This window comes from Marmota monax, unplaced genomic scaffold (assembly GCF_021218885.2).
Source record: "Marmota monax isolate L192 unplaced genomic scaffold, Marmota_monax_Labrador192_F-V1.1 WCK01_AAM20220418_F8-fsc00086, whole genome shotgun sequence".
Taxonomy (NCBI): domain Eukaryota; kingdom Metazoa; phylum Chordata; class Mammalia; order Rodentia; family Sciuridae; genus Marmota; species Marmota monax.
In genome coordinates, this window is record NW_026693086.1 from 7681034 (window position 1) to 7692205 (window position 11172).

At 59.1% G+C, this 11172-nt stretch overlaps 1 protein-coding gene across 1 annotated transcript; it reads right to left on the minus strand.

Annotated features, from left to right (window-relative positions):
• Window positions 1–2127: 2127 nt before the first annotated feature.
• On the minus strand, window positions 2128–10871 carry Asl (argininosuccinate lyase). The gene is made up of 17 exons (XM_046454640.2): window positions 10803–10871; window positions 10551–10604; window positions 7562–7756; window positions 7149–7232; window positions 6837–6893; window positions 6629–6726; window positions 5437–5514; window positions 5274–5351; window positions 4798–4850; window positions 4464–4526; window positions 4172–4286; window positions 3940–4024; window positions 3790–3849; window positions 3467–3550; window positions 2671–2751; window positions 2419–2525; window positions 2128–2326 (listed from the first exon to the last, which is right to left on the minus strand). Exons 2-17 carry the CDS (start codon window positions 10560–10562, stop codon window positions 2182–2184), a joined length of 1395 nt encoding a protein of 464 aa, XP_046310596.1. The 5' UTR covers window positions 10563–10604; window positions 10803–10871; the 3' UTR covers window positions 2128–2181.
• Between the last annotated feature and the right edge of the window lie 301 nt (window positions 10872–11172).

The following is an 11172-nucleotide window of genomic DNA, read 5'->3' on the forward strand; positions in this document are numbered from 1 at the left end:
CAGGGACCCCCAAGAAATCCACACCACAATCCCTAGAACCTGTTAATCTGGTACCTTAAATGATAAAAGGAACTTTGTAAATATGACTAGGGTCTTGAGATTGGGATTGATCCACTACCTAATTGGATCCAGTGTGATCACAAGGGTCCTTGTAAGAGGGAGGCAGAAGGGTCAGAAGGAGCTGTGCCAACTAAAGCAGAGACATCTGCTGGACTGGGAGATGGAGGAAGAGGCCACAAGCCAAGGCACGCAGGGCCTCTAAAGACTGGCAACGGCAAGGGGTGGATTCTCTTCTAAAACCTGGGAAGGAGGCCTGGCCCTGCTGACACTTGATTTCATCTCAGTGAGACCTATTTCAGACTCCACTCATGTTGTTTTGTGCCCACAGGTTTGTGGTATTTGTTACAGCAGCAACAGGAAACTGATACAGGGTCACACTGAGTTTGGGTGTATTTAGATGCCAAGGTTGACTATGTTCTTTTGGTATGTGTGTGGTGCTGGGGATTGAACCCAGGGCCTTGTGATTGCGAGGCAAGCACCCTACCAACTGAGCTATGTCCCCATCCCCCAGATGCTGAGGTTGAAAACAAAAAAGTAGAGAAGTGGAAAAGATCAGGTAGCAGACCAGGATAGGCAGGTGTGAAGAAGAGCGTCAGGCACAGCAGCCCTTGGAGGAGGGTGTGATACCCTGTCTCCACCCATTCCCCTGCCCTCTGGTGAGGTCAGGTCTCAGGTGGCCAGGCTGCTGTGTCAAGGCCCTAATTGGTCAGGGAGGAACTTTAAACAGGGTCATCTAAGAAGATCCCCCACTTATATCGCACGGTGCCCCCCAAGAAGGCAGACAGGCTCCCGCAGTCTCCCCACCCGCTCTGTTCTGGTTCTCATCTGTAGGGCTGGGCCCCGTGTGTGCAGGTGAGCGCCCTGTGTATGCAAGTGAGCACTCAGTGTGTGCAGTGAGCACCTCGTGTGTGCAGGTGAGCACCTTGTATTGCAGGTGAGCACCCCGTGTGTGCAGTGAGTGCCCCATGGGTGCAGGTGAGCGCCCTGTGTGTGCAGGTGAGCGCCCTGTGTGTGCAGTGAGTGCCTCCTGCACTGAGGGCAAAGCATCACTACCTGTTGATGGGTATCTACAGGCCTCCTTCCTCCCTGGACTGGCTCTAGGCACCTTCTGGATGGGTGCTGTGACTTTCATGCAGCAGGAGGTACCCAGGAGTTTGTTAAGAGCAGGTTCCAGGTCAGGGCAAGACTGGTGACCATTCCAGTGACCGTGATTCTCAGACTCTGAGCACACACTGGAGTCCCCCAGAGGACTTGGTGAAACAGATCCAGTCTCTGTTTTAGGTCTGACTGAAATCTGCATCTCCAGCTAGTTCCCAGACCATTCCCTTGGAAAATCTGTCTGTGGCTGCAGCTTCCCCTCCTCCTTGGGCTTGGGGGCGTGTCCCCACTGCTGGCACTCTGGTTCCTTAGTGTACAGAAACCTCTTCATTTCTCCCAGAACCACTATTCATTCTCCCTTGGGTTTTCCTTGCTTTTCTTTGTCATTAATAAAATGTAAACTTCAGACATTTCTTATCAGGGTTTGAGGCTATCTGTGTAGAAGACATCTCCAGTCTGGGCTCTTTGGAACACTTCCCAAGTGCCAGGGCCCTGGCAGGTTGGTGTGGCTGTCCCCACGTGTCTGCAGGAGAGATGCCACCTCTCTGAGGCCCTCGCCTCAGGTCCGGGGGAGATTTCCTGGCATATCTTCTTGAGGGTGGAGGAGGCACCATTTCCACCTGTGTGTGAAGTTGGCCCCATGCCTGACACCACACATCGCCAAGTACACCATGCCCCTCACGAGGGCACGGTTACTCCTGCAGCCCTGGCATAGACCACTGCCCAAGGGACACCTGTCATGGTGCCTGAATGTCCAGGGAAGGGTGCATTAAACAGGAGAGAAGGAAAGCAGGGTGTCCATAGGATACTGGGAAGGAGGGCACATGCCATGCCCACCAAGGGCCACCATGGCACTGCTGAGGACACCCAGGTGAGAGGTCACCATCCTCTCCACTTCCTTGGGGGCCCCTACTAGCTGCTCAACAGATCCTGGCAAGTGCGCCATTCAGGGAGACAGGGTCGGCCGAGAACATGCTGCACCCCTCTGGGGCCCGTTTTATTTGGAAGCACGTTGTGGGGAGTCTAGGCCTGCTGTGCCTGCAACAGCGCCCGCACCTGGCCAATCTGCCAGTCGACGCTGGCACGTGCGGTGCCACCCAGGGCTGTGTACTGCTCCACACTATGTCCATAGTCCCATACGTGGCTCACGTCGCCTGAGAAAAGGGGGCTGGAGGAAGGCAGGAAATGGGTCAGAGAGTCAAAGTTGCCCTGTGTGGGGTGACCAGGCTCCCTCCTGGGGATAGCAGAGGAAGGCTGTACCTAATGGTCTGCAGCTCCTGCAGGGACAGCTGGTTGAGGGCGACCCCTTTTGTCTCAGCCATGAACACGGCTTTTCCGGAGGCCTCGTGTGCCTGGCGAAATGGCATCTGGGGGGGCAGGGCAGGGGTGGCACTGGTGTGAGCTCCCTCCACTGTGCTCTACCCGGTGTGCCTGTCCCCTCCTGACCTCCCTTGTGCACAGCTCAGGGCAAAGCCCTGTCCCATGCCCTCCGCCTAGCTACCTCACACTCACCCCTTTGCGGACCAGGTAGTAGGCCAGGTCAGTGGCCAGCATGTCCGGACTCAGAGCCTGAGCCATGTTCTCACGGTGAATCTGGGGACGTCAACCAAGCAAGTCGTGAGCCCTGGGGTCCCTGGACACAGGGCCTGCTCCCAAACCCTCTATTTCCCCTACTTGGGCAGACTCTCCTGCCCATTTGATCTGCCCTACTCTCTCCTTGCCCGTCTTCTCATAATTCCTGACACTTTTAGGTGAGCCCCCAGAGCTGCCTTTGGGTTTGCAAGAGCCTTCGCCACAGCATGATTTGCAGGGTTGATTAAAGGATGGGGGTCAGCAGTCTGGAGTGGGGCCTGGGGCCACCTTTCTGTCAGGTTCTCAGCTGACACGGATGCGGCTAGTCCCAGGATGAGGCTCTGAGGACCAGTGCTCAAGACACAAGCGTGACTTGGGAATGCAGTGATGAGGGGGTGGGACTGCTTCAGGATAACTGGGGTAGGTACAGACGCTGAAGCAAGACAGCAGGGTCTACGCTGTGGCTGGGCATGGGTACAAAGCCGCTCTGATGTGTTCTGCAACTGTTGTAACCGAAATCTTCCCTGATAAATGATTTAAGAACCCGCCTGGCCAGAAGAAGGGCCCTGGGCCCTGGACCTGTTTCTCCTCCACTGCAGCAGCTTTTGGCCCTTTGGGATTCCCGAGAAGAGGGCACAGCCCTCGAGTCTTGCAGCCCACCTAGCCTGCTCCAGCCATGCCCAGGCATGCCCACCCCAGATGAGAAGAGCAGATGGGCAGGGGAGGCCAGTCTTGCCTGCAGTGTAGAGATGACGCCAGTGGCCACCTGGAGGACGGCGCTCATGGTGTCTGACACTTCAAACACAGCTTCCTTGTCCTCCTGGGGGGTCCGTAGCAGCAGGTGAGGGCCCCGCAGCTCTGTCCCCACTCCTCCCACTGGGACCACTGAGCACCCCTCACCCCCACACCAAGGAAGAACACAGCCCCAAGGCAGCCACAGGGCTGTGTGTGCAGGGCGAGGAGCAGCAGTCACCCAGTGACCTGCCTGGGTGTGCCTGGCCCTGAGGCCTGGTGTGTGGTGTGGGGGCAGATGGCCCTCACCCCTCCCTGACCTCAGACCTGTAAGTCCTTGTTGTAGGTGCTTGGAAGTCCCTTGAGGGTCATCAGGAGCCCAGCACACTGCAGGAGAGGGAGTCTCAGGAGATGGGACCCGGGTGCCTCTGGACCCGCTGGGTTGGCCCGGAGACCTTGCCCCCCTGCCCTGCTCACCCGCCCAAAAACACGCCCCGCCTTGCTCCGGATCAGCTCCAGGCTGTCTGGGTTTTTCTTCTGGGGCATCAGGCTGCTTCCAGTGCTGGGGACAGAGATGCTGGGACTGAGGGGTTGCCCTGCCCTGGGTGGCCCTGCAGGCCTAGCAGCATGCTGTCCAGATGTTGCTGACAAGGAGGTAAGAGGAAGGAAGCCATGGCAGTGGGACAGGCCGGGTGCCGCCTAGACTCACCTGTAGGCATCTGAGAGCTGCACAAAGCCGAACTCCTTGGTGCCGTAGAGGATGAGGTCCTCGGCCATCCTGCTGAGGTGGGTCGTGCACAGCGAAGCCCAGAACAGGAACTCAGCTTGGAGGGAGACAGCGGGCACTCAGTCAGCAGGCCCTCCTGGTTCCCTACCAGGCCTAGAGCTGAGCCAGGTGGATCCAGGGGTGGAGAACCCGGGAGGACCCAGGCTGGGTCACAAACATGGGGCGCCATGCAAGGACTGGTCCTGCAGATGAGTGGGTGGCACCCAGAACTCACCCACAAAGTCTCGCTCACTGGTGGCATCCATGCTATTGAGAGTGATGGCTCCAAAGTTCAGTTCTGGAGGTGGGGAGGAAATGGGGCTGGGCTGGAGGGCAGGAAGCGTCCTCTTCACCCTGGACCAGGATGCCCAGCCACGACCCCGACTCCCCTCAGGATCAAGGATCAGAGGAGGGGATGGGATCTCTGCAGAGGCCCAGGCAGGAACCCTGAGTGTGCCCAGCACCTGGTCACCTCGGTCACCTCCGAGCCTGCAGGTAATCATGTGGGGGGGTCACCTGGCAGGTGCTGAGAGTGACTCTCCCCAGGGAAGATGGGCAGGGCTCCTCACCTGCTCGGAGCAGCTCCCGGTCCAAACCCAGAGGATTGCCTGCAATGGCCCCACTGTGGGGACAGGGGGTTCACAGTGACCAGGGCTCTTGGCAGGCAGGCCCTGGCACATCTACATGTACCCACCGAACCAAGCCTTAGTTGCCAGGGCCCATCCCTTCCCTGGCCCAGCCCTGGGTGCCAGAACACTTGTCCCCATGCAGGGGAAATGGCAGGTTGCGGTGGCCAGCTGGGCTCTCCAGGAGCTTTCCTGGAAAGCTCAGGCCCTGCTTGGACATGTTCTCTGGCTGAGTCGGCCCCATGTTGGAAGAGCTGGGGGTTGGTGTACAGCCCTCATCCTCTCCTCCTGGCCAGTTGCCTGGCTTCCTGGCTGGCTCTGTGCTTCCTGCTTCTCCTCTTCAAACCCCCAGGGCCATGCTGACTGGCCAGCAGTGCCCACAACCCCTCCAGGCCCACAAGGCGCTGGGCCCCACTCACCTCCCTAGGGGCAGGACATTGACCCGCTTCTTCACCTGCAGCAGCCTCTCGGAGTCTCGGGTCAGCGCCACGGCGTGGCTGTGGGAGGCAGGCTGGGGGGTCAGGGCAGCAGGGCCTCCCCTCCCACACGACCCTCACTTGCTCCTGTGCCACAGCCGCTCACCTCAGGATCCAGTGGCTCCAGCGGATGGGCTGAGCCCTCTGCAGGTGCGTGTACCCTGGGAAGAGGACGTCCCGCTCACTGTGGGGGAGGAGGAGCAGGTGCTAAGAGGCAGGTCAGAGGACACTATAGGCCTAGGCACAAATAGGTCTTCTGGGCAAAGCAGAGGTGCGACTGTGTGGTCCAAGGACTAGGCCAGGGCCATGGTCAGGGACAAGGTCACTCCAGGACCAAGGGTGGATTAGGCCCTTAGCCTGGCTGCTCTGAGCAGGGGCCAGAGCAGGGGAGGCGGCCATGGGGGGTACCACCTTGAGGTGTGAGGCCTGTTTTTAAACAGGAGAGACTCTTTGAAGGACCCCAGAGACAACAGGGCACTTTGAAGAAGTGAGGCAGAGGCACAGGGGCTTCGGGGACGATTCTGATTGGTTGTTTTGTTTAAATGAGTAGCTACACTGAGACAGACTCCACGTGGGATCTGCCCATCATGCAGTTCTGTGTATAACCATCTCTGCAATTGGTTTTAGGATATTTTCATCACTCCATAAAATCTCCTGTGCTCATTAGCACCCACTCCCTGCTCTTCCCAGCAGCAGGGGTGGGGTGGGGTGACGGGGGGCACAGTTCTATGCCCAGGTGGCTGAGGTCTGTGAAACAGCATCATGGAGAGCTGGGGAAGAGGGGGGTTAGCCTGTCTGACCAAGGTCAGTCCCATCACACTGGAACTTCCCAGTAGCCCCTGGCCAGGTCTGCAAGAGGCAAAGCTGGTTCCAAAGGATTCAGGTCAGAGACCCAGGCTTGGGATGAGGCTGGTGGGAGGCATCCTTGGGCTCTGTCCTGTGCCGGCCCTGCTGGGTGGGACATGGGCACCAGCAGGCCGACAAGCCACTCTGACTTCTCGAGGCTCAGCCAGGTGCTGCCTTGGAGGTCTGGCACTTGCCTTCCAACCCTCCGAGGGCCAACCTTCCCTGCCTGCTGAGCAAGGGTGGCCTGGGGTGGGGAAGGCAGCCAGGTGTCCCTCCTGGCCACTCCACCTTGCTTCAGGACTTCCCCACACCCAAAGCCAGCCTCACTAACTGGTCACCATGGCCACCTGGGTCTGGTGCTCAGGCCATCTGCCTCAGGGAGGGGAGATGCTGGCTGCCCTGACAGTCCCCTCTGCCATCTGGGTGTCCCTGGGGGCAGAAGGGGAACTCACGCCTCTGCACGATCCACCATGGTTCTGATGAGCTCCCAGAGGAGGGCACAGAGCTTCGAGCAGGTCTGTCGCATCCACAGCCTGAGGTCTGTGACCACCTGGGGAAGAGGAAGAGGCACTCAGGGAGGAGACTGCTGGCCCCTGAGGGGACCAAGGCACTGCCAGCTGAATGCCACTTGGGCTCCCAGGGAGGAGGAGCTGGTGGCACCTGGTCATTCCGGCTCCGTCCCGTGTGCAGCTTCCCTGCAGTCTCACCGATGAGCTCCTGGGGTGAAGAGAGGCACAGGGTCAGGCACTGCCTGCTCACAGCCCCCAGGGTCAACCCAGGCCTGCAGGGGTCCTTGCAGGACCTGTGGCTCTCCCTCCCTACCCCAGGGCCCCCGGAGTGACCGTGGTTTCGCCATCTCTACCAAGGCCTCCCCTTCAGGGGTCTCAACCACACTCTGCCAACGAGGAAGAACAGAATGACATGAGTGGCTGGGCCAGGTGGAGGGGGGCCATGAGGCGGGGAGAGTCATACCTTCAGGCGGCGCTCATTGGCTGTGTGGATGTCTTCGTCATTCGGGTTTAGCTTGAAGGTGCCCTGGGCCCACTCTTCAGCCACCTGCAGTGGGTGACAGCAACCCAGGCCCCTGTCCTGGCTTCTGCCCTCCCCGATGGCTGTCTTTGCACAGATGTTAAGTCCTAGCACAGGAGTCCTAGCCCTAAGGGTGCTCCTCACACTTATACATCTCTGCCATAGGCCATGGGGCACATGGGGACCACTGAAAGATGAGGAGCAGACATAGCACATGGCCACATAGCAGTTCTCTAATCAGACAATCACTCCACAGGGAAGCCACAGGCTCAGCACACTGTAAGTTGTGCTCGGGAATTGGTGGGAGCCCAGGGTCGCAGGGAAGGGGTCTGGTGCAGCTTGGGACATGGGAGTACCTTGTCCAGGCCATGCAGTATCTGGTCCATCTCGGCCTTGGTGAGCAGCCCTGCCTTCTCCAGGCCTCGGCTGTAGGCCTTGCTGCCCTGTACATCCACCTCCCACAGATGCCGGTCATAGGCGATGGACGAGTTGAACTTCTCCATGATGGGGTCCACTGCACCCACGAACCGGCCACCCCAGAGCTTCCCGCTCTACCAGGACAGCAGGAAAAATCAGTCACCCACCCACCTAAATGATGCCTCTCAAAAAAGGGCCCCCAGGGAACTTGCTGATGGGGTCAGTGATCAGGATTGTTCTCCCTGGACAGACAGGGAAACTGAGATTCAAAGGATGAGGGCCTTGCCCAGAGTTCTCGGGAAGGAGCATGGGAACGTGGCTGGATATGGAAGACAGGAATGTGTCCTACTCATGGTGGCATCCCCAGGACCAACAGAAATCCTGGTCCTTCCTTACCATGGACTAAGGTGAGAAGTCACCTGCTGGAACCTGAGTTTCACCAAAGATAATGACATGTATATAAATATTGGTGAGCATATACTGCTTTCTCTCTGTGTGCCAGGCACCATGCTAATTGCTTGGCATGTGCTTATGGCAACCCTCTGAGGTAGGCACCACTATTGTCCTCTACAGAGGGGAGCCACAGGCACAGAGCCATGCCGCTGGCTCCCACCAATGGCCCGGACTGCAGCCCACGCCTTAGCCCCATGCTCCACCAGGGTCCCTCTCCTGGGCTGTGGTGTCCTGGACCTTGGCTTCCTGCACCTCTCTTCCTCATTGCCTGGGGATTTGGAGACCACTGACCCCTCACCATTGCTGTCTTTCTAGGAGGCGAGGACCCGAGGAGCTGAGGACAGAGACAGGACAAAATCTGTGTTTTGAACGAGGGCATAGGCCAGGGCAAGGGGCAGAGGAGCAGAGGGGCAGAGGGGAGGGGCTGCGGAACACCTGGGAGCAGCCTGAGCGCCAAGTGCCCAGGATCAGGAGGAAACATGCTGGCTACTTCACCTGCATCATGGAGGGGAGGCGTGTCTACAAGGGGCCAGTGAACAAATGTCCTCCTCCGCCCCCTGCAGTGCCCTGCCTCTGTGAACCACTGACCTTGGGAACACTACACACCCTCTCTGACCCTCAGGGCTGCTTCTCTGAAAGCAGGAGTAATAACAGCACCTGATAGTCTTGCTGTGAACACCCAATCAGATATATGTGCCACACACTGGCACAGTATAACACCCGGTGCTAGAGAGGGCTCAGTCAGTGCTCTCATTACTGGGGAGCAGCCAGGGATCCTGGGGCTGCAATGTGCACCACAGGGGCTGGCAATGCTCTGCCCCAGGCTGTGAACTGATCCGACAGTGCCCAGCGGGGCTCTGCCCTGTAGAGGCAGCCTCCACCCCCACCAGCCTTGTGAGCAGGGCTGACCCTTCAGCTGCCCCACTAAGATGATCTTCAGCAAAGCACCCTGTGGGGCCCTGGGCCTGACCACAGGGGACACAGGGCCAGAGCCAGCTAGTCAGAATCCAAGCCAGCCAGGAGCCTGCTGGGGAGGAGGCTCCGCAGACTGGCACCGCCTCCCTTGGCAGGCTTCAGGGCCTCATTGCCTGAGTTGTTAGTAATAACTACAACTGTAACAAGCAGAGCTGCAGCCAAACCAATTAGCACCATCCCACAGGACGGCCTGGGGCAAGCTGAGGCCACCCAGAGGCTGGTCAGAAGGCAGACCACCGTACTTTGGGACTAAGCTCCCATCCCACTGGCAGGCGTTCAAAAGGATAGCAGGAGGAGGTCAGAGTGAGGTGCCTCCAACTGGTCACTGAAGAGAGGGTAGGCCCATCATGGTAGGAGAGGGCACTGCCCCCAGCCAGGAGACAGCTGGTCCAGAATGAACTCTGGGGGCAGAAGGGCAGGGTTGAATGAGCAACAGCCAACTTGCAGTGCACAGGGAACATCATGTCGTCCTGTTAGCCACCATTAATTGAGTACCTATTTTAGTGGCCCTGTAGGAAGGATTCCAAGAGCTATTACACCCTGCTTTGAGGTGGGCACTGTTACCCCTGCTTTACAAGCGCAGAAGGATGTTTAGAGAGCTAAAGTGACTCTGGTACAGAGTTTGGCTCCAAAGTCCAGGCCCTCCACCACAATCCAGACACTAGCAGGGCAGACATTCTTAACCTGTTTATTCTGATGAACTGAGAGAGAGGAAGTGACTCGCCCGCTAATGAGGGTCAGAGGGACTGGAACCCAGACAGCTGCTTCTCAGGCCTCGAGTTCCCTTCATCAGCTTCAAGCTAATAGCCTCGTTTGCTTGAAGGGTTCAAAGCAATGACCTCATGATCCAGTACCTTAGAGATGAAGGCAGGCACCTGTTATTATCCTAATTTGCTAGATAAATCCACTGCAGCCCAAGGCAGGAGCCTGTGCTTTGGACTCCTGCCATTTAGAGGTCAGGAGGAGACACTGTGAGATAGGCGGAGGTCAGGCACCCCTTGAGACCAGGGAGGGCCACAGCGAGGCTCCTACCTACTGGCTCTTCCCACAGGCCAGAAGTGGACAGCAAGGACACTTTCTGGCTGCTACCTTTTCTATATACAGGGACAGCTTCTGTGGCAGGAGAGGGGTACTGTGTAGGGTGGGGACTGGCAAGAGGACATTGGGAAGAAGGAATGAAGAGGTGAGGGAGCTGCATGTGTGGATGGCACCTTTCTGGATGGTAACAACACTGTCAGGTCAGGGCAGGGCCAGCCAACCTCCAGTCGTCGGAGGGCTTTCCACTGGGGTCATCTAGGCACAAGGTGGGGAGTGGGAAGACAGTGATGGGAACACTAGTGAGCACTGGCAAAGGTCTCTGCCGGGCTTTGGCCAATGTGCCCAGTGGTGCTGGCCTCCTGGAAGGTGGCCCACCGCAGGTGTGACAGGAGAGGTTCCTGCGCGCAGGTGGCGGCTGGGGCTGGCAGGCCCGGAGACCGGAACCCCCAAGGTCTCACTCACCTCTGATGCCATGCTGGGCGGTTCCGCGTGCTCCAGGCGCGTGGGTCCTCCGGTCTGGAAGACAAGACCGGACTGGCGACTTCGGCCACAAGGTCCTTGGGGCGGGGCTGCTCAGAGCCCGGCAGCGCTGGGCGGAGCGCAGAACCGGGAGGCGGACGCGGGCAGCCCGGCGCCCCCGCTCGCGCCCGGTCCCCTATCTCCGGTCCCGCCCTGCCGCCGGCGCCGCCCGCCCCGCGTGCCCAACACGCTCACCCCTCTTGGCCGCGCAGTCCCCCTCCTCCGCCAGCAGCGCTTTTCTGGCCCGGATGGCGTCAGCAAAGCCCCGCCCTGTCCCCGCCTCCAGGGGAGGTCTCACCAATCCGGGGCAGCCGAGCGAGGTGGGCGTCGCCCCAGCAGCCCAATCACGTTCACGGGCGTGGCCATCCCGGTGGCGGTGGGCAGGGCCTGCTCTGGGAGCCTTGACCAGCGTCCGAGCTGCGCTGGCAGACGCGCAGGCACGGCCGATCCGGGTGGGGGTCGACAGTGACAACAGGCTGAGGCCCATGTAGGGTGTGACAACAGGCTGGGACCCATGTAGGCCGCACGTGTGAGGTGAAGTGGCATGTTTGCCATGCTTTCAGTC